General features: G+C 40.0%; 2 protein-coding genes across 3 annotated transcripts in view; both read right to left on the bottom strand.

Moving 5' to 3' along the window:
• Positions 1 to 10,715: 10,715 nt before the first annotated feature.
• The window catches only part of GUCA1C (guanylate cyclase activator 1C), a 34,519-nt gene continuing 18,055 nt past the window's right edge, over positions 10,716 to 27,179 (bottom strand). The window contains exons 2-4 of the mRNA XM_077884616.1: positions 24,691 to 24,840; positions 20,455 to 20,542; positions 10,716 to 11,345 (exon numbers count right to left, since the gene is read on the bottom strand). Coding sequence (XP_077740742.1) covers positions 11,176 to 11,345; positions 20,455 to 20,542; positions 24,691 to 24,840 — 408 coding nt within the window. The 3' untranslated portion in view covers positions 10,716 to 11,175. The remainder of the gene's footprint in view (positions 11,346 to 20,454; positions 20,543 to 24,690; positions 24,841 to 27,179) is intronic.
• Positions 24,705 to 27,179, bottom strand: part of MORC1 (MORC family CW-type zinc finger 1) — a 184,230-nt gene continuing 181,755 nt past the window's right edge. Inside the window, exon 27 of one of the 2 annotated variants that reach the window (XR_013372621.1) lies at positions 24,705 to 24,840. The gene's annotated coding sequence lies outside the window, so the exon portion shown is untranslated. The remainder of the gene's footprint in view (positions 24,841 to 27,179) is intronic. The other variant, XR_013372620.1, reaches the window with a different exon arrangement.

Raw genomic sequence — 27,179 nt, 5'->3', positions numbered from 1 at the left:
CCCTATATCTATAGGGAACCTAGTGTCTCTATGACCTATCCTGACAGTCACTCAAGAAAGATTTCTGTGCAGGGGAAAAGGTCAGGATAATAAATACTTTGTCAACTTGTTAACAAGTTGTTAACACCTTTTTACTATAAGGCATTTCTCCCAATGGGGAACCCAGTTGTAATGAATTAGGCTATATTATATAGGGACTTATTTTTGCCCGGGTTACAGGGAGGTGCAGCAGTTAGAAGCAGCCGTACACTCAAATGCCGGAAAACGCTAGGCAGATGGTTTTGATTAGTGAAACTGCATATATTCATAGAGTGGTAAAAAACCAGGACAAACTGAAAAGCACATTTCTTGCCCAGAGAGGGCAGCTGCTACTCAACAGCAGCTGACTGGTTGCTGCCCAGTATTTTCCCAACCTTCCAACTTTTCGAGAGAAGACTGAAAAAAATCTAGATTTTTATGATTTTTTTCAATTTTTAAAATATACCGTAAATACCATCTAGCCCAGGAACTTCTTCGGAATTCATGGCCTACAGCCAACTGAGGCAGAGCTCCTTTCTTGTCCATTTTTTGTAAGGTCATGTTAAGTCTTAGTTCCTTGTGTTTTAAGACCCAGGTAGTGAAGGAAGGCCTGTCTAGGAGGAGTCGCATGCAGGTTGCCGACCAACTGGGTCAGCAGTACCTGCCTTGGCTCCACAATGGAATCACCTGCAGAGCTTTAATATACTGAAGCCTGGGTCCCCATCGCAGAGATCTGAAGCCTGGGCAAAGCAATTTTAAACAGTTTCCCAGAAGATTGTAATATGCAGCCTGCTTGTGGTCACCAAAGTGGTAGAGGGCTTGCCTAATGCCTAGAGCAGTGGTTAGTAGTAACCTGCTAGGAGCACCTTTTTCAGCCAGCAAGGGAAAAGCCAGCAGGGGGAAAGTGTCTTCCAGGGATCACATCACCAGTGGAAATCGTCCTAAGCACTTACAGATTAAAATCCTAAATAGAAAAGGATTTCTACAGTAGTTTTAGACAATAAACTTTTCTTACTTTCCAGGCAGTGCCTAATAGTTGCATAGATACTGTAAGTTTTTGTTTCTATGACACTTAATAAAAGGTGTTTAACCTTACTTTGTCTGATACTTAGCTCTCTAAAGGTTGGACACCGCTAGGCGTGTAGTGAGTAAGGCCCAGTACGTTAGAAACTTCAGTGACATGCTATTCTCCTCTACCCAGTTTCTCTTCCCTTCTGAAACAGACCTCTCTGATGAAGGGAACCCATTCATTTTTTTTAAAAAAATTCCAGAACAGTTAACATACAGTGTAATATTAGTTTCAGGTGCACAATTTAGTGAGCGATTCAACACTCCCATACAACACCATGTGCTCATCACAACAAGTGCCCTCCTTAATCCTCATCACCTATTTCACCCATCCCCCCACCCACCTCTCCTGTGGTAACCATCTGTTTGTTCTCTATAGTTAAGAGTCTGTTGTTTGCTTTGCCCCTCTCTCTCTTTTTCTACTTTGTTCATTTATTTTGTTTCTTAAATTCCACATGTGAGTGAAATCACATGGTATTTGTCTTTCTCTGACTGGTTTATTTTGCTTAGCGTTATACTCTCTAAACCCATCCATGTTATTGTAAATGGAAAGATTTCATCCTTTTTTATAGCTGAATAAGATTCCATTGTGTGTGTATATATTATATGATTATATTATATATTATTATTAATTATAATTATATTATATTATATATATAATATATATACATACCACATCTTCTTTATCCATTCACCCATCTACGGACACTTGGGATGCTTCTATAATTTGGCTATCGTAAATAATGCTGCAGTAAATATAGAAGTGCATATATCCCTTCAAATTAGTGTTTTCATATCCTTTGGGTAAATACCCAGTCAACAGACACATGAAAAGATGCTCAACATTGCTCATCATCAGGGAAATGCAAAACAAAACCACAATGAGATATCACCTTATACCTATCAGAATGACTAAAATAAAAAAATCAAGAAACAAGTATTGAAAAGAATGTGGAGAAGAGGGAACCCTCATGCACTGTTGGTGGGAATGCAAACTGGTGCAGTCACTGTAGAAGACAGTACAGAGGTTCCTCAAAAAGTTAAAAATAGAATATCATACAATCCAGCAATCACATTGTAGGGAACCTATTTTCGGATTCAGATGAGGCTGTTGATGGTCCCTCCCTCATCCCCACACAGCCTGCCCTTCAATATATATCAATTCAGAAAGGGCTAGTCAAGTCCTCCATCTGCTTTGTCCCCAGTGATTGATGTAGGAAATGACCCAAGCAGGAAAGTCATTCTTCCCTCAGATTTGCTATATGGGTTCTAAGGGGGGAGGGAGGGAGACAGTGAAGGAGAGAAAGAGACCCTCCTCCTCTGGAATGAGAACTGTAAGAATAATTTAAGTCAGATTCATTAGTGGCCATCTATCCCAGCCTCAGGAATGTATAGGGAATGTACAGAGACAAGCAGAGATAAGAGGTCCAGGAGCTGATTACATCCTCTGAGCCCTACATTTAGCTGCCTGCATGTTTATGTGAAGAGTAGATTCCCTTTGCGACTTCAGCTATTTTGAGCTAGGTTTCTTTCTTTCTTTTCTTTTTTTTTTTTTTTTGTAAAGTGGTTACCCCTTGGCATTTTTATTTTTTTTTTATTTTTTTTTGTTTTTGTTTTTTATAATAAATTTATTTTTTATTGGTGTTCAATTTACCAACATACAGAATAATGAGCTAGGTTTCTGCACTTGACTACTACATTGGAATTAATCCACATCCTCTACTCCTAAACTGGTATAAGCAGAGTCATCAATTTACTCTAAACCATGATACATATGCCTGCTAAACTGGGACTTGGTTTAGAAGACAGGAAGAAAGGCTTTATTTTCCACACCAGATTAAAATTTTATCAGAAGGGAATACTCCAAGTGAAAAAATAGGCTGTACACTCATCAGACAAGACAGTAAGTCTGGAGGGACCCAAACTCTGATCAGGCCCAGCTTTACCTGATATAAAGACCTGGGAGAGGAGCTCAGGGAGCATTAACAGAGGAAGATATATGCACAATATGTTGTTGGTATGGCTTCTACCTTGCACGGTAATTCTCCCCAAACTGACCCTATAAATTCATTGGAATTCCAACGGAAAATCCCAGCAGTGATTTTGCAGAAATTGACAAGCTGTTGTTACATTTTGTATGGGGAGGCCGAGGGTCAAGAATAGGGGAGACGGGCTCCTGAGTGGCTCAGTGGTTGAACATCTGCCTTCGGCTCAGGTGGTGATTCCAGGGTCCTGGGATCAAGTCCTGCATCAGGCTCTCCGCAGGGAGCCTGCTTCTCCCTCTGCCTGTGTCTCTGCCTCTCTCTGTGTGTCTCTCATGAATAAATAAATAAAATCTTAAAAAAAAAAAAAGAAAAGCTGAGACAATTGCAAAGAAGGCAGATATCAGATATCAAGACTACTGTAACACTATAGTAATTAAAGGAGTATGGAACCAATGCAGGGATAGACAGAGCAATGAAATACAACAGAATATCCATTCTTTTTTTTTTTTTTAACTTTATGAACTAATTTTAAATGTACAGAAAAGTTACAAAAATAAAAGAATTCTCTTGTTATCTGTTATCCTGCTTCCCCTACTATTACCATCTTATGATTGAGTTTTAAAAGAATATTTAAATTTGATATGTGGAATTATTTCTAAGTTTTGTTTTAATTTGCAATGAGCTTTGTTTTTCCTATTAGCTGTGACTTTGAAGATTCTTTATGGTGTTTGTTAATTAGTACTCAGTTGTACTTGCACCTTTGCAAATTTTCTATGCAGGTAACCCCCCCATCTTTGGAGTCTTATAAATTCTTCTGAACTTTTACCTTTTAGACCTTTGTCACACTGTACAAATAAATTCAACTTATTATTTGCCTTTAAATTTTGATCTAATAGTTTAGATGCTTTTTGTTTTGTTTAGATCTTTAAATACTTAAAGATCTATTCACATTTTGAGAACCATTTTGCTCTCAGTGATGGCATATCATCCTACTCTTGGAAAATATATTTTGAATTCCAAAAAGAGCCAGAAATCTTTTGTAGTCAAGTCAGATAACCAGAGTATAGATAAGCAAATATCACTTAGGTTAAAAAAATGGACAAAACACAAAACAAAGCCATCAGCCAGCTGTGATGATAATATGATAACATAATGATTTTCTTGTGTGATCAAGAAACTGCTTAAAAGCCAATTTCAAAAGCATTTTTTTAAATGGCAGCATCAGTTGGGTTATATGAGTTCCCATGGAAACTAATACAAAGGTTAATTAAAAAAAATAACTTCTCATGACCTTTATGACACAATGAAGGGACACATGGACTAGGGGAAAGACTGCAAAGAGACTAAGGAAGCCTTCGTTGGCTGCATCACTATTGAGATACATAATCATTGGCAAGTTTTGTAGTTCCTCTCTTCATTCAGGAAATAGTTGTTGAGTGCTGGCTGTGTGCCAGGCTCTGTCTTAAGTGTATATTCATAAACCAAGCAGCCAAAAACCTCTGCCTTGTGAGATTTGTGTTCTAATGGGGAGAGTCAATGAATAAACAAAATAAGCAAGAACAGAGCAGGTTAGAAGGTGATAGTACCATGGGATAAATCCAAGCAGAAAAGAGGCTTTAGGGTATGTTGGGGACATTTGCAATGTTAAACAGGTGCTGGGAAGACCTCACTGAGAAGATGACAATTGAGCAACAGCTTGAAGGAGGTGAGAGAAACAGCCATGTTGACATCTGGGGCAAAGCATCCCAGGCAGATAGAACAGCAAGAAAGAAGTCCCTGTGGAAGGCTAGTGGCTGGTGTGTTTTAGAAAGAGACAAGTGGCCATTATGGCTGAAATGGTGTGAATGAGGGAAGAGTAGCATCCGTGAGATGAGAAAACGGAGGGGAGAGGAGAGGGGCAGATGAGGTAAGGATCTGAAGGCCACTCCCATTGGGGGTTTGGAATGATGTGATCTGCCCTTGTGAATTAGTTGGATCCCTCTAGCTGCTCTACTGAGAACAGATTGTGGAGGGACAAGCTTGGAAGCAGGGAGACTACTTAGGAGGTTGCTATAATAATCCAGGTACGTGACAATGACAGCCGAGAGCAGGCTGGTAACATGGGGGAGGATGGGGGGATGATAGTTTGGTAAAGAAAGAAATTGAGTTCCGGATATATTTTTACTTAATAATCTCATATATATTATTCTAAATAATACATATTAAATGATCATAATATCTAAATTATATCAATGAGTTGTTAGTTTTTATATGCCCCACACTATAGTATAGTTTTTTATATTTCTTATGATGCTCATTAGAAGTGTAAATGTTATAGAAATATAATGTTTCTGAGCAAAAACAGTGACCATATGTGCTGGAGCAGAGACCAAGCGTGTAGTCTAATTATAAGATTTTTGCCTGAAAATGAATGGATGAGGGCTCATTGTCATGTTAACAGCATGAGGAAAATCTTAAGGTCTGTAGCACTGACAGTTTGAGGGTCCATTCCCTGTGGGCACTTTAAAGATTTTACCCATTCTGAGATAACAGTTTATAGATAATTGTTTTCTCAGCCCTCATTAGAAGGGCCAATTAAACGTGACTTGAAAAGCAAGAGATTGAAGAGTCTGGGACAAGAATGTAGCCTCCCTCTAGGTCAGAATGGAAACCAGTCCCTAAGAAGTAAGTTTAGTTCCATGTAGCTAAACTTCTAAAAATGCACAAGGTGAAAGGAGCAAGTGTGTACTAAGGATGTAACATGCCAGGCACTGTGCTAGGTGCTTACATTTGTTATCTCATGTCATGTCATGTGGACACTCAAGACTTATTGGGAGCAAATGTTTTATCAAGCGTAGTACAGCAAGTGAGTGATGGAGGCAGGATTTAAATTAGCGAGCATGCATGCAAGTCTGTCACCTTTTTGCTATGTCTTATAAATGAAGTATGAAGGACTCTATGGCTCTAAGGAACTCAAAAGATCAATGCAAGAAGGAAGAGTATGGCTGGACATTGGCCTTTTCAGGATGACCATAGAGAAGTTTCTCTCATAGAAGACATGTGAGTGGCTGTGGTTTTCATACCTGCCCATGCATAAGAATCACCAACGATATTAGGGATATAACTTTTTTTATTCTGAAAAAAGACTTTCAGGTCCTTCTAGGTAGGAAGTCCATCACTAGCCTACTGTTCTATACATGAAGAAGAACCATTCATGGGTAGGGATAAAAAGTAACAAGGGAAGACAACATAAAGCCTATAGAGAGCAATCTCTATACTACTCTACTCATTGGCCATGAGTAAAAAAATTGTACCAAATACAATTTGTTCCATAAATGTTGCTTCTAAATAATTAATAATCTTTTTGAGGTACTGAGGTGTCATTCCCTGCATTATGAAGGTTTCATGGACTCATAAAAAAATGGAGGTGGGAAGGACCTCAGAGATTTGTCCCCTCTCTGGAGAGCAGAGGAGGCCAAGACCCAGAGGGCAAATGGCTTGTTGGAGGCCCCAGGAATCCACACATGGTCTCACTCCAGTACTGTCTCCATCAAGAAATGCTGGCTACCTAAATATCTTTCTCAATGTTGTCAGTCACCCTACTGATAAAACTTGGTATTTCTGGCTTTTATTTGAATGTCCAATTTTGCTCACCTACTGCTGGCCCCAGAAACAAACTCTAAGTATTAAAAAAGCTATTCCTTGTCCACACACTTTTAATGATTTAGATTCTTTAGCAAGCATAAGACCCTAGTTTGATTTCAAATGTCAGGACTTTTCTGTATTTCATTTTCATGTTTAAAGGTTATTCTAATATAAATGGGGAGTGGGGGGAGGTGGAGCAGGCAGGCTGCCTCCAGAACTCAGCTTGTTTCTTTAATGCGCTAACCCTTCCTTTAGGTCTCTTCGTTTTGCCTCTCGGCCACATATTTAATTTTAGACAAACTATCTTTCTCATTTAATTCTCCATTAAGTTTGTGCCAACACATTTGGGAAAGAAAAATAAAGGAGCTATTTGCCCCACTTAAACCATTCTCCTGCCCCCATGGCCTAGCCTTTGTGATCTAAACCCAGTTCTGTATCAGCAGGTGTTTCTCTAGGTGGAATATTCTGTGTCTCTGACAAAAAGAGTGAAGGAGCAGCTACTCACAAGCCACTGATGGGAAGAGAAAGAAGAGAATTCATATTAGAGCTTGTTCTTATCTTGGACCAGCTGCCACTCATCTCTTTTCCTCTTTTTCTTCCTTTCTTTCTCAAGATTTAGACCAAAGAAGCAGGCCATCTTCCTGGTGCATCTTCAAATCCATAGAGAGATGTAATAGGACTTTAATCTTTTTTGGGGGAGGGGATCATCTTTATAAGATTAAGATGATGAAATCTTTGAATACCTTCCATCCTTATCTCTTTTTAAAATAGTGTCTTTCCTTCAGAGCATCAAGGCATTATAAAAACAAAGAGAAAAATGTGGTGGAAGATGTTGGTTCTCATTAGATGGTTACAATTCTCATTGTATCAACTGCCCTTTGGGTAAGTGAGAGTGATAGTCTAGACATTAACCTAAGGTTGTTGCAGTTCTTCACACACTTGTCATAAAATTCCTTACTTGAAATTTTACTGTAAAATCATTAGGAATTCTGTTTAAATAAATTTTTTTAAAAACCTGCAAAAAAAAAAAAAAAAAAAAGTCACTGGCCAGTAGGCTCTACTTAAAGCTTAGCATCTGAAGGGGAAGAAATTTATTTTAAAATACCCAGTTCATTCAAGTAACATGGCTTTGTATGTAGATCAGGACTATTTCCTGGACCAGGTTCATGATGCAAACCTGCAGAGGAAAACATGGAGAAGAACATGACCTTGGGGAGATTGACCTTAAGAAATGGAGACTTGGGCAGCCCCAGTGGCGCAGTGGTTTGGCGCCGCCTGCAGCCTGGGGTGTGATCCTGGAGACCCGGGATCAAGTCCCACATCGGGCTCCCTGCATGGAGCCTGCTTCTCCCTCTGCCTGTGTCTATGAATAAATAAATAAAATCTTAAAAAAAAAAAAAAAAAAAAAGAAATGGAGACTTGAGGGGGCACCTGGGTGGCTCAGTTGGTTAAGCCTCTAACTCTTTATTTTGGCTCTGGTCATGATCTCAGCGTCATGAGATCAGTCTCAAGTTGGGCTCCACACTCAGAGGAGTCTGCTCTAGATTCTCTTCCTCTCCCTTTGGCCCTCTCACGTTCTCTCTCTCTCTCTCTCTTTATTTTTTAAAAATTTATTTATCTATGAGAGAGAGAGAGACTTGAAGGAAAGGGTGTAGTTCTGTTTTCCTGGACTCTTTTTTTTTTTTCCTATCTCACCTTACCATGAATTAATCTAAATTTTTTTAACCTGAATTTCAGAATTTTTGCCTTCTTAGGACCATCCTCAGCAAAACTATGAAGTAGATACTATTTTATGATCTGTTTTCTTATGACAGGCAACTAGTATCTTCACATTCTCAGTACCTACTAATCCTTTTACCCAAGAAGCTAACAAAAATGTGTATGTGGGCCTGCCTGCCCTTCTTACAGATGAAGCTATTCTTTTTTTAAAAAAAGATTCTATTTATTTATTCATGAGAGACACAGAGAGAGAGGCAGAGACACAGGCAGATGGAGAAGGAGGCTCCATGCAGGGAGCCCAATGTGGGACTTGATCCCAGGGTCACAGGATCATGACCTGAGCCAAAGGCAGACGCTCAACCACTGAGCTACCCACCCAGGCATCCCTGAAGCTATTCTTTGACAAAGGAAGGGGGTACCACTCTCTTCTCTCCACCACAAGCTGTGAGGTCAACTTGAGAGGCATCAGGTCAAGTACATGAAACAAACCCAAGAGGCAGCATCCAAAACACAAAAACAAAACCTAACCTGGGTACACTAGACAAATCATTCATGATTCCAAAGTGGGTGATGGGTGGAGCAGGATCCAGATAAAGAGACAACAGGGTGACTGGAGCCTGGGGAAGTCAGATGAGATCTACAGGGTTCAAAGCATAAAGTGCAAGGTGGGGCCTGGGGTAGAGCAGAGCTTGGGTGCTCTGATGGAAACTATGGTGTCTACTTGGCCTATCCCAAATGTGTTGATAATTAGGCTATATATGCTTGGCTCCAACTTCATCCTCCTGTTATTTCACGCTGTGATGCTAGGCTGGTGTCCTACTTAGTACATTGCTCCTTTGCTGGTTGTTTCCCTGTTAAGCTCAGCCCATAGGGGAGCTGGAGGGACACTACCAGACAGTAACTCTGGGAAGGGGTCTCACTTATCCAGAGTCTCAGCTGCCAAACATCAAGTGGAGATGGATAACAGCCATTCCACTGGGCCATTAGGAGTCAACAAGCCCACTCAGCTCAGTTCCAGAGCAAGGATCAGGGCATGCAAAGAAAGGAGGAGGTGGGTTGCTCACCTGGATGAGGACTGACCCTTCAGTCCGTCAAGGTGCAGAATCAGTCAGGATCCAGTCAGAGAAAGAGAAACCACACTGATTATTTTAACAGCATCAATATAAGGTATTAGTGAGAAAGACACTGGAGGACTGGAAAAGCAAAGAGAGGACACTGACGAAGCAACACAGAAATTCCTGGAAGCAGCTACCCTCTGAGGCTAGAAGAACAAAAGGAAAAGGTTAGAGTTATTAGAACATAGAAGTTTGGAAGGGGCTGCTGGGGCTCACTTTTCTTTGGAAAGGACACTGGGTGCCTCAGAGGAATGTTTGCATGTAGGGGGAGGAGGGATGAAATGAACTGCCACGCCAGGATCGGGCTGTTGGGGCAGGACTGTAATGATGTTTCCCTTTTCCCTTCTACTGCTAGGAAGCTCAGAGTCCAATGGGTAGAACTTATTATGGCTGCTGTGATTTTTCTTTCTTTATCGGCAACACTTATGTCAACATATATTGTGTACCTCTTTGGAATCTCCTCAAAATCATTTGGAAAACCACAGAATATTTCTACGTCCATCTATACTACCTTCATCTATGTCTTCATCTATAACTTCTCTACTTCCATTTATGCTTCATTCCTACTGCCATGGATGACTCATCTATACCTCTATCAACACTTTATCCACATCTGTAACCATGAGGGAGACAGGGCCAGCCGCGTCTGTCTTTGTAGTTTCACTTGTGTGTTTTCCACCCAAATTTGAATATGAAAGCATAATTAGGAAGGTCTTAACAAAAAGATAGTTCACATCTGCTCTTCAGCCACCACTGTGTTTCCATGAGAAAGCCTTGCGTTGACAGATGTACTAATGGGCCTGCGATATAGAATCCAAAACTTAAAAAGTTCTAACCCATCAAGAAATCTCATTCATCATTTCATTTTTTGGAAAGGATATAAAAAATGAAATGTCAGAGCTATAATGTCAAGACTGTTTAAAATGTCAAGTGCTTGTTGTTGCATAGCCTGGCTGTCTGCTGTTCTGATCAAACCCCCAACTGGCATAATAATTACAGATGATGCATCGCATTTTCATGCACAACTGGACCCAGATTTATAACAAATCAGCGGAAACGTTCTCATTGCCTGGCCTGAAATTTTCTCTTTTACTACATAGCTTAAGACCTTTCCTTTTGGAGCAGAACAGTATTACTGATTCAAGGCAGGATTCAGGGTAAGGAATAAGAAAAAAAAGGACAGAAAAAAGTTTCTCTATAGACCAGAACTCGGTCCTTTATAATACACAGATACAACAGGAGCCAAGAGGCAGCAAACACATTTGCCAAATGCATGTTTAAGAAGAATGTCAAAGTATGGAGACACTGCCCAGGTAATCCAGGGCTATTTCAAGATGCAGATTAATTTAGGTGTGCACAGAAATTTACATGTGAGCTCTATTTTGAACGTATGTGGCGACAATCCCCCAGTTTAATCATCATGTTCTAATCCAGAGAGATCACTAATGTTTAGACAGAAAAGCAACGATTCTTTTGTCTACGATCTTTATGGAAGTCTCTATGGGACTTAGGTGATGTCTTCCCAAGCCGATACCAATTATAACAAAAACCTGAAATCAACAGCATGTACGTGGGAGATTTTCATTTCTTCGCATCCACTGAAAGTCGGGAAAGGCATTCTCACGGCTGCTTCACTTCCACCTTCCCTAGATCAGTCTTCTCACGTGGTTTGAAGGAAGCCTCCCTTCTGTGTCTGGCTGTTTCCCACTGTAGATTACTTTTAGTACATTGGAAAAGTCAAAGCTCTTGGAAACAATGTCCAGAAGATCCTGATCTTTTTCCGTGCCATTGATAAATTCTTCTAAAGTCAATTCTCCTAGAAAATAATAAGTGAAAAATTAACAAGAGGCTTTGTTCATACCAATCCCTGGTGTATACAATATATTCCTTTGTACTTTTATTGATATTTCTCAGACATTCTTTCACCTCAACCAGATTCTAAGTTCTCTGAATATCCTTATACAGAAAAGCATTCAGTGGTAGGGTTGCCAATGAAAATGTAGATGACAAATACAATTTTTTCTTTTTTTGGGAGAGAGAGAGACAGAGCGAGAATGCAAGTGGAGTTGGGGGAGGGACAGAGGAAGAGGGAGAGAGAGAATCTCGAGCAGACTCCACACCCAGCATGGAGCCCAATGCGGGGCTCAATCTCACAACCCTGAGATTGTGACCTGAGCTGAAATCAAGAGTCGGACACTTAACCAACTGAATGACCAAGGTGCCCCAAATACAATCTATTTTTTAAGTTGAGAATATCAGCAATGCACCTGTGTTCACATACACATTTATGTCTCTACATAATATTGGCTATTTGACCTTTAATCTTGAAGATAACGACCAAGTGATAGAAGCATGAATACTGCTGATTTCTAAGATGAAGAGGAAATGACTGCATGCGAGGCCGTTTTCAATGTTCTTCTCCCTGAGGAAATAATTGCAGGGAGTGTCCAAAGCTGTGAGGAGGGTTAAACATTTTTTTTTAAGATTTTATTTATTTATTTGAGAGAGAAATATATACAGAGAGCAATGAGCAGGGGGGAGGGGCAGAGGGAGAGGGACGAACAGACTCCCTACTGAGTGCTGAGGCTGACTGGGGGCTCCATCCTCAGATCATGACTTGAGCCCAAACCAAGAGTTAGCCTCTTAACAGACTGGGCCACCCGGGCACCCCTAGGAAGGTTAAACATTTATTCATTCCCCATATAATTATTGGCCAGCCATTTTCTGATATGCCTTTTTAAAGTAAGGTCCATGCCCATCATGGAGCCCAATGCAGGGCTTGAACTCACAACCCTGAGATCAAGACCTGAGCTGAGATCAAGAGTTGGATGCTCAGTTGATTGAGCCACCGAGGCACCCCTCTCCTTTTTTATTCCTAATTTCATCACCTTGACTTAGGCCTTGGGCCCATGCTGGCCAGTCCAGGGCTATAAAACCATCTCCTTACACTCATGTGCTCTGGCTGCAATGTTTTGTCACTATCCTCACCCTACAAGACAACTCTTCAACATTTAGGGGGATGGGAGGTACTGTTGACTCACTTGGATTGTCATTATGAGTTTTATGGTACATGCTGATAGCTAGTTTGTGCAAACATCCCCGAATGCCCCTGTTAATCTGTCTTGGAAGTGTAAAGATCCTGTCCTCCCTCTATGTCCAATCAAGCAGACTGTGTGGTGGAATGTGTTGTTCAGTGTTCAAGGTCAGGGGCTCTGGGGCTGGCCAACCTGGAGCATCTCCCTTAAAACAGTGTCCAGGTGGCAGAGCTTGATTTCCTTGGAAGTGCTGTCCATGCAGGGAGGGGGAGGGCCACCGAGAGTTGCTAGGTGGAACTGCTATGATAGACAACTTGCTGCACATAGATGCCAGAGCAGATGCTCTGTCCAGGTGGCCACTCCTGGATTCCCTGTACGTAAGTTTCCCCCATAAACCTATGTCTTACCCTGCATCAGGCACCCTGCTCACCCGGAAGTCTGTTTTTCCTCCTTCTCCCTCTGCCCCTCCCCTCACTCATGCTCTCTCTTTCTCAAATGAATAAATAAAATCTTAAAAAAAAAACCACCACCTATGTCTTGATCACTGTCTCTGAGTCTTTTCTTTGGCCTCAGTGGACCACCACCCACCCTAGGCTTAGAGTCTGCTGGGAGGTAGCTGCACATGAGTGCATTGGAGTTGAGGGGTAGAGACGTAGCTCCTGATCTCAAAGAGATTTTACCAGATTGGCTTTGTGCCTGGTAGAAGGCCAGCCAAAGACAAATCAAGAGCATTTAGTAACTAAGAATGTGCCCCTGGGGCAGAGGGTCTGCAGGACCTGAAGTCGGGAGTTACACTGTACCTGTACTTTTTAGTAAAGTCAAATATCCAAAACACCACCACAGTGATTCAAATATAAATAAGCATGGATCATCACACTCTCATAAGATACTCCCTTTCAGGGACACCTGGGTGGCTCAGTGGTTGAGTCTGCCTTTGGCTCAGGGTGTGACCCCGGGGTCCCAGGATCGAGTCCCACATCAGGCTCCCTGCATGGAGTCTGCTTCTCTGTCTACCTGTGTCTCTGCCTCTCTCTCTGTCTCTCTCATAAATAAATAAGTAAAATCTTTAAAAAAAAAAAAAAGAAATTAAAAAAAAAGATATTTCCCTTTCAGTTGCAGTGGCACTGCAAATTCGAAAGCACATTTTTAAGAATTTGTTCCTTAGGTTTTCCTTATGCCAAAGGAGTCTGTGCAGAACCCACAGGGTAGGAAAGGAATCATCTATGTCTCACAGGGAGAGTCTAACTGTGGGATGAACCAAAGTTAAGGAGAGAAAACTGAAAATGAAGAGTAGTAAGTGTGTGGCTGGGGAAGGTCAGATGGGTGCAGAGCAGGGGGTCACGGGACCATAAATAACAACAGGACAATCTTGTCCTTTGCAAAGGGAAATCGTAGCTGCTAAATCCCCCCACTCAGAAGTCTTTCAAATTTCTAGGGGCTTCGCATGACCCCAAGAGAAGCGAGAGTGTAGACGGGGGAACCGAAGTGGGTTCTGATCGCTCAGCTGGAACACCTGTCTGTCGCCACCACTGCTGGAGGAAGGAGCTAAGTCTGAGCGCGGGGAGGGTATAGTCACCATGTCAGGTGAAGGCAACACAAGCTACTGGGGTGGGAAAGAGAGAAAAAATGGAGTTTCTTTAAAAAAAAAAGTTAAAAAAAATTGAGATAGAATTGACATATAACCTTGCGTCAGTTTACGGTGTACGACACAGTGATTTGATTCATGTATTTATTGCAACAGCTCACATGAAGTGTAAACATCCATCACCTCACATACTCACACTTTACACTTTTTTTTTTTCTTGTGATGAGAAACTTTAAGTTCTATTCCCCTAACAACTTAGAAGATGGAACTCTTCACTGTTGTTCTTTGACTTTTCTCAAAACATGTGAACTCTGCATATTTGTTTTTTTTTCATGTTTCCTAACCACTTACGATTAAAAAAATTCTTTTTGAAATTGAGCCAACTTCTACCTATAGCAGCTTATAATATTTACTATTTCTATCTAAAGTCCTCACTTTGAAATTTTCCTCTTTCCCCTCTAGCACTTAGCGTTCATTCATTTATTCATCAAACATGGATTAAGGACCAGCTACAGAGGGCCACTTCCTCCGCCACCTGGCTCGGCAGACGACGGTGCTGGAATGTGACAGGTGCTCAGAAAACATGCTGACAAATTGCTTTCCTTTATCTGACGTTTCTAAACATTGCTTCCTAATCCCTTTTAATTTGCCTGATTTATGCCCAAACAAATTAAAAGGATGGTTTCTGAATCTGTCGAGAAAGGATTGTCTATGCACAACCAGAAGCCTCCCCTCAAAACAAAACAAAAAAAATCTACCAGCAAAGAGCCAAAGCCAGTAAGAGGTGACCGAGTTGGAGATCACAGGACTCAGAAGGATCTAAAACAGGAACACCTGGGTGGCTCAGTGGTTGAGCATCTGCCTTGGGCTCAGGTCATGATCCTGGGGTCTTGGGATCGAGTCCTGCATCAGTCTCCCTGCATGGAGCCTGCCTGTGTCTCTGCCTCTCTCTGTGTCTCTCATGAATAAATAAATAAAATTTTTAAAAAAGAAGGATCTAAAACAATTGTTTGAGTCTTTATTATTTTGTTTTATATTTAAAGATACATTATATTATTTGTAGGGCATAATTCAGAAAGTACACAATTTTATTTTTATAGGTTGAAATAGATATATACTCATCATTTATATTTACATTACTTAGTTTTCTTTGTTGTGTTTGTGGATACATTCTCTCCTCCTGGAGACCCTGAAGGTCAGTGCCCTTCCATCACTCACTCCCGATTTCAGCAGCTTCACTGACGATAGAAGCTCCCCATGAATATTTTCTTTAACCTTGTTTTTGCAATCTCGCTGGTTATTTTGTTGATATTCCTGGATCCTGTATTTCTTCCCACTAACATCTTACAGTATCTTTCATAAAAGAACAAAAAAGGACCTTCAACCCCCCACCTCAAAAAAAAAAAAAAAAAGCCAAAATTTGCTGTGCAGTGCCCACATTATTATTTTTGCTCTCAAGAAGTCAGCCTGGTTTTAAAAGAAACCAGTCTGTGTAAAGGGCTTCTTTTTTTTTTTTTGCAATTCTAATTCTTTTAAATTAGAATTTGGTGAAACAGGGTAGAGGGGCTGGGAAATTAGCAGAGATGGGAGGGGAGGTGGGGTCTCAGGAGAGGAGAATGAACGGACTTTCAAGGGCGGACACCAGTGAAGAGTCTACACAACTCAGTTTTGGAGTCATTAGCAAGGTGGCACTAGAGGCATTCGGCAGCACTTCACAGCAGAGTTTTTAAGAACAGCAGTTTCTTTTATATGAGAAAAACTCGATTCCCTCTTATCTCCTGGTGTGCTCTGCGTCCCAGTTTGAGTCACTGTGACTCTCGTGGCTTTCCACAATGTCCCAGGCAAGAACACTGGTCCCTCCGGTTAACTGCTCAATAAAATGTCTCCATGCTCTGTCCCTGTTTTCCTTTACCCAAAATATCCACCCAACAGTCACTGCTTTCATTTCCTCTTTGGCCTTAGTCTGTCTCTTTTCACTTTCACGGTGTATTATGATGAGCCACTCATGTCTCCCCTGTCCCTGCGCTTCCTGGCGCCAGGGTCAACTTGCCTGGACACTCTCCGCACTTGATGTTGTGAACAGCACCTAAATCTTCCTAAATCATGTCAAGAACGACTCCGAGGCAGTGCTTGGTATAACACGACTGCTGTTCTTCCTGCAGCAAAGGTTGCAGAATGCCAAGTTTTTTTTTTTTCCAATTATTTAAAAAAAATTTTATTGGAGTTCAATTTGCCAACATTTAGCATAACACCCAGTGCTCATCCCGCCAAGTGCCCCCCTCAGTGCCCATCAACCAGTCACCCCCACCCTCTACCCGAATGCCAATTTAATCACTCGTCCCGACTTGTCTTACTGTCCTGCCTGTTCTCATTCCTCAGTAATACTGAGTGCTGAGCTTCAATCCCCTGCCTTTGGGATCCTCTTCAAGGTTTCCTTCCTGGTGCTTTTGTGCACAATACACGATTAGAAGCAGCTTGCTGAATTATTACAATAAAGCATGCTCATGATATAAAGCATAAGCACTGCATTAAGGTGTGATGAAACGAAAGAGTCCCCTGGACCTCTTTCTGTCCCCCAGTTTCACTTTCCATTGGCAATTGGCTCCCGTTAAACAGTGGCACTTGCAGTTTATGAAGTAGCAATGCGTACGCACATATATGTTAAAATAGTCCAGACACCTTTCTTCCTACAGTTAACATTGCATGTTGTGGGGGCCTGGGTGGCTCAGTCGGCGAAGCATCCGACTCTTGATTTCAGCTCAGGTCATGATTTCAGGGTTGTGGGATTGAGCCCCACATTGGGCTCCCTGCTCAGCAGGGAGTCTGCTTGACCCTCTCCCTCTCCTCCACTAGTGTGAGCACACGCTCTCTTTCTCTTGCTGTATTTCTCTCTCAAATAAATAAATATTTAAAAAAAATACATTGCATGTTGTGCTTGTTTCTTTTTTATTTCTTCCTTCACTTTTCATGGCTTCTTCTTACCAGACACTCCTTCACCTGACAATTATTCATAGAGTAACTACGACATGTCAGGAAGTATAAACATGCAAGAAATACCAAAGTACATAAAACAGAAACAGTTGCCCTCGTGGAGTTTGCAGACCCTCATCTTTTTATTTTCTTAGCATTTATCCTAGGCCTCTCTTTTGATTAATCTTCTGTGATTTGCTAACTACCACGATAATCATGCATAGAACACGTCATAGCCGTTGTGTATTTTTCTGACCCAACAAAGGTGATGTTGGTCATTCTTTTGTAAACAATTTGCAGTGAAATTGGGATTTTCGTATATGTTCCTAAAGTTCCCGGTGTGCTGCGATCTTCTTCATCTCTGGTTTCAATATTCACTGAATTATCAGATACCAATGCTGTGCTTGCTTTTCATTTTGAAAAATAAAATAAATATGCTGGTACATAGTCAACGCTATTCTGCTATATTTGACCGAACATCTCTATTTCTACCAACACTGATGTTTTGATAAGAACGATAATCAACAATTTAAAAAATCCTATTTGAGGTGTATATACTTAGGCTTGTGCAAACATGAATAGACATTTTCCCCGTGGTGTCTGCTCCCCTTTATGTGTAACACACTTTATTTTCCCGTGTCAAATACTGGCAAAATCCTTTTACACTTCTGCAAATATCAACCTTCCATGTCTTCATTACTTCCCCTTCCTCGCCTTCTGGTGCTCTGGGCCGTCTTTGTCCAACAGTACAATTTTAGCATCCTTTTCTTGACAGAGGGAATGACCCAGCTGTCTCTTAATGAGATGATAAAACAACCGCTGATAATTTGCATATAAAAGCAAATTCTATCAGTTTTAGTTCTGTATATGCATTTGCCAAGAAATGGTGGTTCACTGTTGTTCCAAAACGCAGCTCGTTTGATATCTTCATTGTAAAGGTAATGATAGGCATCTTTTTTCTTAAATACAAGTTTTCATCAGAGAAAATGATTCACGTGATTAGTTCCATTAAGCTCTTCCAGAAACTGTAATATATTCTCTCTTTTTTCACATTCTCTTCCCAGTCAGAGAGCCCACTTCCCAGGCTGCTGGTATCCTCAGTTATTGCCCAAGAAAATGCCTACAGGCTTTTAGATTTGCATTGTTTTGCAACCCCCCTCCCCGCCATTTTTCTTCTAGGCTCCTCCAACCTTAGTCCCCCACTTCATTGGTTGCTTATACTTTGTTTTTGAGGAAACTGTTTCAATAGTAAATTGAAAACAAGTCCTTCTGGTTTTCTGGAACACATTATCTCTTTCCTCACACTAATAGAAACCAAGGCCACCGCAGCCCTCATACTTCTCCAGGAGAGGTCCTATCCCCTCACTATCCTGTCACCTCACTTCCATCGCTAGAAGCAGGATCCAGGGATCTTTGCAAACATTCTTGACTGTCCTTTTGACACTCATTGTGTTGCTAAGTCTTAAACATTTACAATGTGCCCCCCCCCCAATTTCCAGGGCAATTGTCCTTTGGTTAACGATTTCAGCCCCAGGCTGAAATGTTTTATCATCTCTCCTTCCATCCCTGCCACACGCCAGCACCTCTAAGATTAAAAATTAAAACTGAACAAAACCTACAGAATTTGTCCTGTTTAGTGATCAGAGTTTTCAGTTGCATATTTCAAATACGATTTTCACTGGCCTCCTAAGATCTTCCATTCTCCATTTCTCTGCTCCTTGTCTACCTTCACCTAGCTTCCTGGTCAGTCGTGGGTAGTCGGACTCCGTGTTTCTCAAGCTTTCGCATGAACCGATTTATTCTGTCCTCGATCTATATAGACCCAAATATATGTGATTACAACCAAATGGCTTTGATCTTGGCAAATTAGAAAATGAGCATATGGACTTGGAATTGAGGACAGGGTCGTAAGAGGGAGACTGATGCTATTGATGCTATTGATACACTGATACATATTGATACATTCCCCAAGTGTTTTTCTGAGATTTATACTCTTGTCCAGTTGTTTGTCTCACTCACAATGGTGACTTCATGTGAAGTCCCTCCGGCCTCCTCCATCCCATCCTGCCAGACTGAGCGGCCACATTAGACTTGCGCAAACTGCCACACTCAACATGGATGTCTACTGCCCTCTAGTGTCCATTACAAGATGCAGGCACGTTGGTTCCGTGGAAAAAGGAATCTTGGATTGATGACTACCATGGCCATGCAAGTCCTAGTACCTCATATCCATTGTCCCCTACCCGCCTTAAACCACTTACTAACATCATATACTCCATAACATCAAACTTTCTGTTTTTAAGGAACATTCCTAGATACGCTGCTTCAATCTCAAATCAATATGCTCCCCTACCACTTTACTGAGATCAAAGTCATTTGGCGTCAGCACTCCCTCTTCTCTTGGAATGTCTGTGTCTTCCCTTGCACTCAGCCTCTGAAGAAGTGCACCTTCTCCGAGCTAAGAGGAGCCCAGATTTTGAGGTGTCAAGAGCAGATGGAGAGATGAGCAGAAAGAGTAGAAATGTAGAAAAGGTACAAAGAACAGAAATGAAGGCAAGTACAACTCTTCCCAAAAATGTGTAGTGAAAGGGAAGGAAAAAAATCTGATAGTAGAAGAAAATCACACAATTGAAGTGATTATTTTTATAGTATGGAAAACCTGAGTTTATTTGCAAGGTGATGAGACACCTCCAGTAGAAAGGAGTAATTACTAGAACATATCACAGAGCAAACAGCAGACTCCTTCATATCATATTCTCCTAGTTTTCTTTCCTTGTACCTCCCTTTACTTGTGTTCATATATTCAAAAGTGTCAAACACCATGAATTGAATATATGTGTGTGTATACACACACACACACACACACACACATATATATATATATAGAGAGAGAGAGAGAGAGAGAGAGAAAATATATATAAGAAAATCCTAGTTGTGATATGACTTGGACTTCATAATTTGGCCAATTCAATGTTCTCCAGTCAGTACAATTTTTAATTCAGTGAATATTTATTGACTACATATGTGTGTGTGTGTGTGTGTGTGTAGTCAATAAATAAATATATGTGTGTGTATAGTCAATAAATATATATATATGTGTGTGTGTGTATAGTCAATAAATATTGACTCAATTAAAAATTGTACTGACTGGAGAACATTGAATTGGCCAAATTATGAAGTCCAAGTCATATCACAACTAGGATTTTCTTGAAGGGTTCATGCTTTTGCCTAAAGGGCACTCCTACCACCCCATCTCCTACTTTGTAAATTAAAAAAAAAAAAAAAAACAACAACAACAACAACAAAAAACTCTCCAAGGAGAGTGACTGCCTTACCATCATTGTTTATATCGATCTTATTAAACACCAAGTTAGTAAATTCTTCAGGACTCAGAGTTTGCTGGCCATTGAGGGCTTGTACAGCCTGCAAAGAGAAATTAAATCAGAGAGTTCACCTTTGCTGGAAGCAAATACATTTTGTGACATTTCTACCCCAATGTAACAGAATTTGAGGATATGTTCGTGTCGTTTTTGCTGTCTAACCTGTTCTAGTTGTTAAAAATAAATAAAAAGATTAGATGTCAGTTCAGGATAATGAGGCTTAGACATTTAATTAACTGCATACAATCTGAAGCTTGATATTGTATAGCACAAAGGGAGCCATTCAACGTATCAGGTCACAAAAGATGCAAAAGAAGGCTACTGGAGAAAAAAAAAATGTTAGCGGCCACTGTTATAAGAATTCTGGACCTAGAGAACAGGCAATGTTTTCAACTTCAGACCAATTATCATTATTCTTATGGAGAAACATGAAAGGATATTCTGTAAGCCTCCAAGGCTTCCCCTCCCGCTTCTGACACTGGCACCTCTGGTCCTTTTTGCCCTTTTGTAGAATGATCGACTGGGAAGACAGATATGTGTGCCTTCGAAGGACACTGAATTTCTCTCACATCCTGCCAGCACCTTTTCATCATAAAGGCTGTCAGGAGACCTGGGGAAAATGACATTTCCAGCTTTCCTAGAGGGAAAATTTAACCATTCTTCCCTCGTCCCCCACCTCTAGGTGATTAAATTAAACGACCAATGTTTGATATAGAAATTCATAATAAAATTAAAGAGAGAGAGAATGAGTAGTCATCTGGGAATTTGAACATAACTGTCATGACTAAACGTGAAGGGATCTTTAGAAAAACCACTGGCAACATATTTTAATTGAGGGCACAGTCTGAAACAGGACTATCTCTTCCGCTGCTTCCCAAGCATTACTGAGGCTGAATCCAGGGTCCTAGGGAGCGGTGGTAAAGCACCACCCCTGTGGCCTTAGCAAGTCAAGGTCTCACAGTATAGGGTATAATACTTAGAATAATGGTTACCTACATCTAATGTCCTCTATTAGATGAGTGTTTTTAGGGTTTCTCAGTGTCCCGACAGCCTAGAAAATTTGGCTTGGCATCCAGTATCCCTGGTAGAGATACCAGACCACATATATAAGTCATAATAAAAGATTATGAAATTCCTAGGATTTGTCTGTCACCCACCTCCAGGCAATATATGTGAGACTGAAAGATTGACTGGAAGGTTGATGAGGCCTGAAGGGGTATTTTCAGAGGGAGTCATCAGCATTGCCCATGTTTTCCCTCTTCTTACAGGAGAAACATGGTTGGGGGACAGGTAAGGAGGCATGGGTTGTTTCCTTCTTTCCTCCCTTATTTAGCATATCTGCATTTTCTCCTGCTAAGCCCTTGGCTGAGTGGGAGCAGGAGGAGGGGGAGAGATGGGAAAGCAGGACAGCTCTGACCTGGCAGGCAGTGTCACGGTTATCTAGTGTCAGAGCTGTCTGGATGGCAGATGTTTAAAATCCACTCTTTGTCTGAGACCATGCCTCCCCTTCATTCCTGAGACTCTCTCCTGCAATCCCCTAGACGTGCATCATGCATTCTGATTCTAGCTGACCCCTCGAGGAGGCTCCTTCTAGAAGTTCTAGGTCTGAGTTTCTCAACATCTGCATAATAGATATTTCAGACTAGATAATTCTTTCTTGTTCAGAAGTGTCCTGTGCATTGGAGACTTTATCAGCACCCCTGGTCTCTAAACAATAGATAGCAGTAGCACCACACCCTCTTCCACTTACTCCCCTGCTAACAACCAAAATGCCCCCCAACATTGCCAAATGTCCCCTGGGGGAGAAGGAGTACGACGACATGGCTCCTGGTTGAGAACCACTCTCCAGTTCTACCGCCAGCTCCTTCTTCTTCTGGGATGCCCTCACTCCTCCATGTGGCCCAGCCGGACAAGATCTAAGACAACTCTACGTCAGCTTTCTCCACCTCCCCCCCATATCTGATCCATGAAAAAACCTTCATCCCAACTAATTTTGGGCATGAGATACTTCCTTAAAGTACCCCTCTACTCTGCCGCCACAGCCTGTTTCATTAGGTTTCTCAGATTTAAACACTGGAACACAGTGTTCCCCAAATATCAATGATCTCCTTAAATCACCATGCTATTGACTTGAGGGCTCTTACCCAAGAAATCCTGTTTAATAACCCTTCTAAAAAAAAAAAATCTTCCGGACCATTTTATGCCCTTGAAGTGAAATTAAGATGTAACTACTTCCTTTGTAAATTTTGCCTAAAATCTAGTACTTCCTTTGGATTTTTTGATGGTTGGGCTATATTTTAACACCCTGTTAGCATGTATTGAGAGAACTTAAACTGCATGTATTATTCCTTACCCTATTTTTTTTGCTTGCCCCAATATAGAAAACATGTGTGTCAACCACTCATTTTTTATAAGTACATATTCCGTTTCATTAATTTATTTAAAATTTTTCCTCTTTTAAGTCACTTATTTTTAGTATTTTAAGGGACTCTGTGATGTCAATCATAGAACTTTTATCTTGATGATGTTAATGATTGTTTTTCCTGACCAAAAATGTTGATTCTAAAATAAAGATAAATTTTTACCCTCTTGGTGCAGATTACCTAATTTCCAGGAATGTTATATCCATTTAGAGTCCCTCCACAGTGTGTAAGATTCTTGTTATAGTCCCCTGGCCAGAATTACATCTTATTCTTGTTAATCTTTATTAATTTAATTGGAGACAAATAGTATCAACTATTAATTTCTGCTCTACGCTTTTATTATTTCCATTTCCCTATTTCTTTTTCTTCTCCTTATAAACACTTTAAGAAAAAAAACTCAATCAGCTACTTAATATTTATCTTTTCTTTACTAACATAAGTTATACATTTTAACTAATGAGTCTGTCCAAATATTTCCATAAGATTTAGGCAAAATCACTTTTATCGTTTCATTCCTCCTAATTCTTTTGAGAATCTAATGGCTATCACTCTCTCCCCCAAAATGGATAACATACAGGGAAAAATTTGCCTTCAATTTCAGGGTCTTCAAGGATTCCCAAAGGCCACAGATCCATAGATCCTGGGATAAGAACCCTTGCTCTGAGTACTGCTTTGGAGGCATTCCTCAATATTTGTATGCTATATTACATATTTAATGTTTTTAAAATAAATTTGAGTATGTTTATTTAAGAGGGTAGTCTAAAATTTACATGGGATTGGGCATACTCTAAAGAGTATTTTCAATTCCTAATTTTGTAGGTACAGAATTTCTGAATTTTAATGCTTACAAAATTCAATTACAAAGTGCATCTTGGCATTTTTTTGTAAATTGCCTGTGTGAGATTATTATATATGATAATATATGACATTAGTATTATTCTCTTGAATTCTTTGCATATGTTGGTTAACTCTACATTTGCTAAACAGTCTTAAATATGAACTTTGCCCATTTGTTGAGGTGTTTAATTATAATTGTAGTTCTACCCATTTATTTTTCTTTGCATTTTTGCTAATATTTATACTATGTATTATGTTTGTAACTCAAACTCCTTCATCTATAAATGAAAGACTTTGGACCAGATCATTTCTAAGACCTGATTCTAATTCTGAGTCCAAATTCACTATATTGCATTCATAATGTTTATCTTACCTCACATCCTCACTTAGGTATAGCGTCCCGCTGAATCATCTTTTAATCTATGATCCACTTCATTTTATACATGATGATAACTATTCCCATTTCTGTGATGGAGGGGGGTGATATTTATAAAGGGAATTATTGAACTTTAGAGCTGGAAAGGACCCAAGATCCTTGAGCTGCCTATTAGAAATACTTTAGTCGAGCCTCCAGAAAGATGGGTCCTCAGGTACCTATGTTCTTAGTCCATGGCTCTTGCTATCTAGGCCATCTAGTATTTGAGCTGCTCCTAAAAAAACTGCACAGATGAAGACAAAAAGATTGTTTTAGATCATGTTTATTTCACTTTTCATCTGCTACATTTGTGAATTTGAACACCAACAAGAAAGTGCTGGTTTGCAGGTGCACACTCAGTAACCAACAGCATGGTGAAACTCACGTTGCTCCAGCGGTTCCAAATGTATATCCCAAGAGTCACCAATCATCTAGAGAGCTGTCACCAGCTCCAGAGGGAGGAAAACTGCATGAACTATACAATGTCCTACAAAGTTACTTCACTACTTCACTTACCATGAAGATGTTCAGTAGTTCCTTCTTGTCAATAGAACCGTTTCCATCAGCATCATACAGTTTAAAATACCATTTTAATTTTTGATCCATTTTCCCTCGTATAACCAGATTTATAGCAGCAATAAACTCTAAAAAGTCAATAAATCCATCCTATAGAAAGCAAGGTGGTAAAGAAAATAAGTATCTTAGGAAAATCAATTGCTTTTTATTTGAGAAGTCATGGTTCATGAGCAGGACCATTAGCACAAATTAATACAACCCACAAGATTTCAGCATAGAACTTTCCCCTGGCATTTAGTTAAACAAACAAACAAAAATATGGGTAATTTATAGGAATAAGTAACTTTAAAGTCAAATAGATTAGATGTTAAAAAAAATTGTCTCCTTTGCTTTTTGGAGTATAGTCTGTAAACTCAACTTCAGAATTTTAATGCTGTTGCTCATCTATTTGAGAAAACTATTGCAATAAAAATAATTGTTGAGATATTTGAGATAATTGAATAATTTAATGTGTGAAATAAGTAACATAATTATGATAGTTAACTAAAATAAGTATGTTAAAATAATCAGTTGTCCTCTTCGTGCTTTAACTCCAACAAAATCTACTCTGGATACCTTTCCTGACCTTCCAGTTTATATGTTATTCTTCCTGTGCAAATCCTCCACTTCCTTACTTGAAAATATGCATTTTAACTATTTTTTTTTTTTTTTTACTCATTGATCTAATTGAATCATGAGTGCTTGCAGGGAAGGAGCCTTCTCAAATTCACAGTGTCTTGTCAGTTTTGGAAGATTCTCAGTCATTATCCTTTCAGATATTGCTTCTAGTTCATTCTTTCTACTCTGTCTGGAAGTCTTTTTTTTTTTAAGATTTTATTTATTTATTCATGAGACACACATACACACACAGAGAAAGAGAGAGAGAGAGAGAGAGAGAGAGACAGGCAGAGGGAGAAGCAGGCTCCATGCAGGAAGCCCACTGTGGGACTCAATCCCGGGTCTTCAGGATCAGGCCCTGGGCTGAAGGCAGCGTTAAACTGCTGAGCCACTGGGGGCTGCCCTCTGTCTGGAAGTCTAGTGAAGATGTGCAATTTCTATTAATATGTATAAATGTGTATATAAACATACGACTATCTATATGTATACATCAGGTTTTCACCAGGAGGGGTTGTCTGAATTACTTGATGTGCTGTTCTTAGGAGCTGGGCTCTGTTCCTGATATTAAAGAAGAAAATCAAAAAATGTTTATTGACAGGGGTAAAATGGTATAACGAAAGGAAACAGGTAACCTTAAATATATAGGTGTCTTTTTTAGAGGAAGTATCTACTCCTTATGCCAAAAAAAAGGGAAAAATTCTGAAATGCCATGAGGGAGGGCTGTGTCCTCACCACCAGACATCCTACAGTGGTTGTCTTCTTCTGAATATCTTCAGGTTTTGTCCTCCACTCAGGAGAAGACGGGGTACCAATCTCTAATAGAAAGGAAATACTAAAGACCTAAATTCTGCACTCCTTTTTAGAGAGCCCAGCTGATCTTTTTGGAATGCTAAACTCCACGATTCTTTTTAAGTACATCGTTTTCAGTATGAATCAAAATTTATGAGTCTCTTTTCTGTAAAGATTTTTCCATCTTACTCCATCTTAGAAAAGATTATTTAAGGCTCTCAATCTTATGCAGTTCACCTCATTCTGTTTTAAACTGGTAAAACACTCTCAGTTGAAACAGAAATAGTCTGTATCATTCTTAAGAATCATATCCTTTGAGACACCTGGGTGGCTCAGTGGTTGAACATCTGCCTTTGGCTCAGGTTGTGATCCCATAGTCCTGGGATTGAGTCCCACATCAGGGTCCTCATGAGGAGCCTGCTTCGCCCTCTGCCTATATCTCTGCCTCTCTCTCTCTCTCTCACGAATAAAATAAATAAAATCTTTAAAAAAATCATATCCTTCAAACCTTGCTCAACCCAATGCTCAGCTATCTTAAGAAAGATAACCAGCTCTAGGGAGGTGAGTGACCCACTCTCTGCTAAGCTCCCGTAGGAATTCAGATGCCAATGATAGCATGCGCAGTCCAAGAAAGCATGCTGTCAGCTGCATTCTCCTTGGAATTTTGGAAGGCAGAGTCCTATTTACAAAACAGGATGTGACATAAAATACCCCTTTCCCTTGGAAATAAAGGGCTGTAAATGGTATGTGTTTGCTTTGAGGCTCAAGCTTTTTATGTCTAATCTATAAAAAAAAAAATTGAAAAATCCCCAGTAGCTGTGGATATGAAGCAAAGCCTTCTTGGCTGGTTAACAGCTTTTTGTTTGTTTTGTTTTGTTTTTTTTAAAGACTACTACAATATCTTGGATATTGAAAGCTAATGTGCTAATCATTATAGCATTGTCTTCAAAATGTATTATTTTTAAAAATTTTATACAATATGTAATAAAAATATAATAAGAAAATATTTTAAAATTTTACTGCATGTATTGGATGTTTACATT

This window comes from Canis aureus, chromosome 35 (genome assembly GCF_053574225.1).
Source record: "Canis aureus isolate CA01 chromosome 35, VMU_Caureus_v.1.0, whole genome shotgun sequence".
Lineage (NCBI taxonomy): Eukaryota > Metazoa > Chordata > Mammalia > Carnivora > Canidae > Canis > Canis aureus.
Note: the sequence above shows the minus strand (reverse complement) of the source record. Positions and strands in the feature narration are given on the sequence as shown.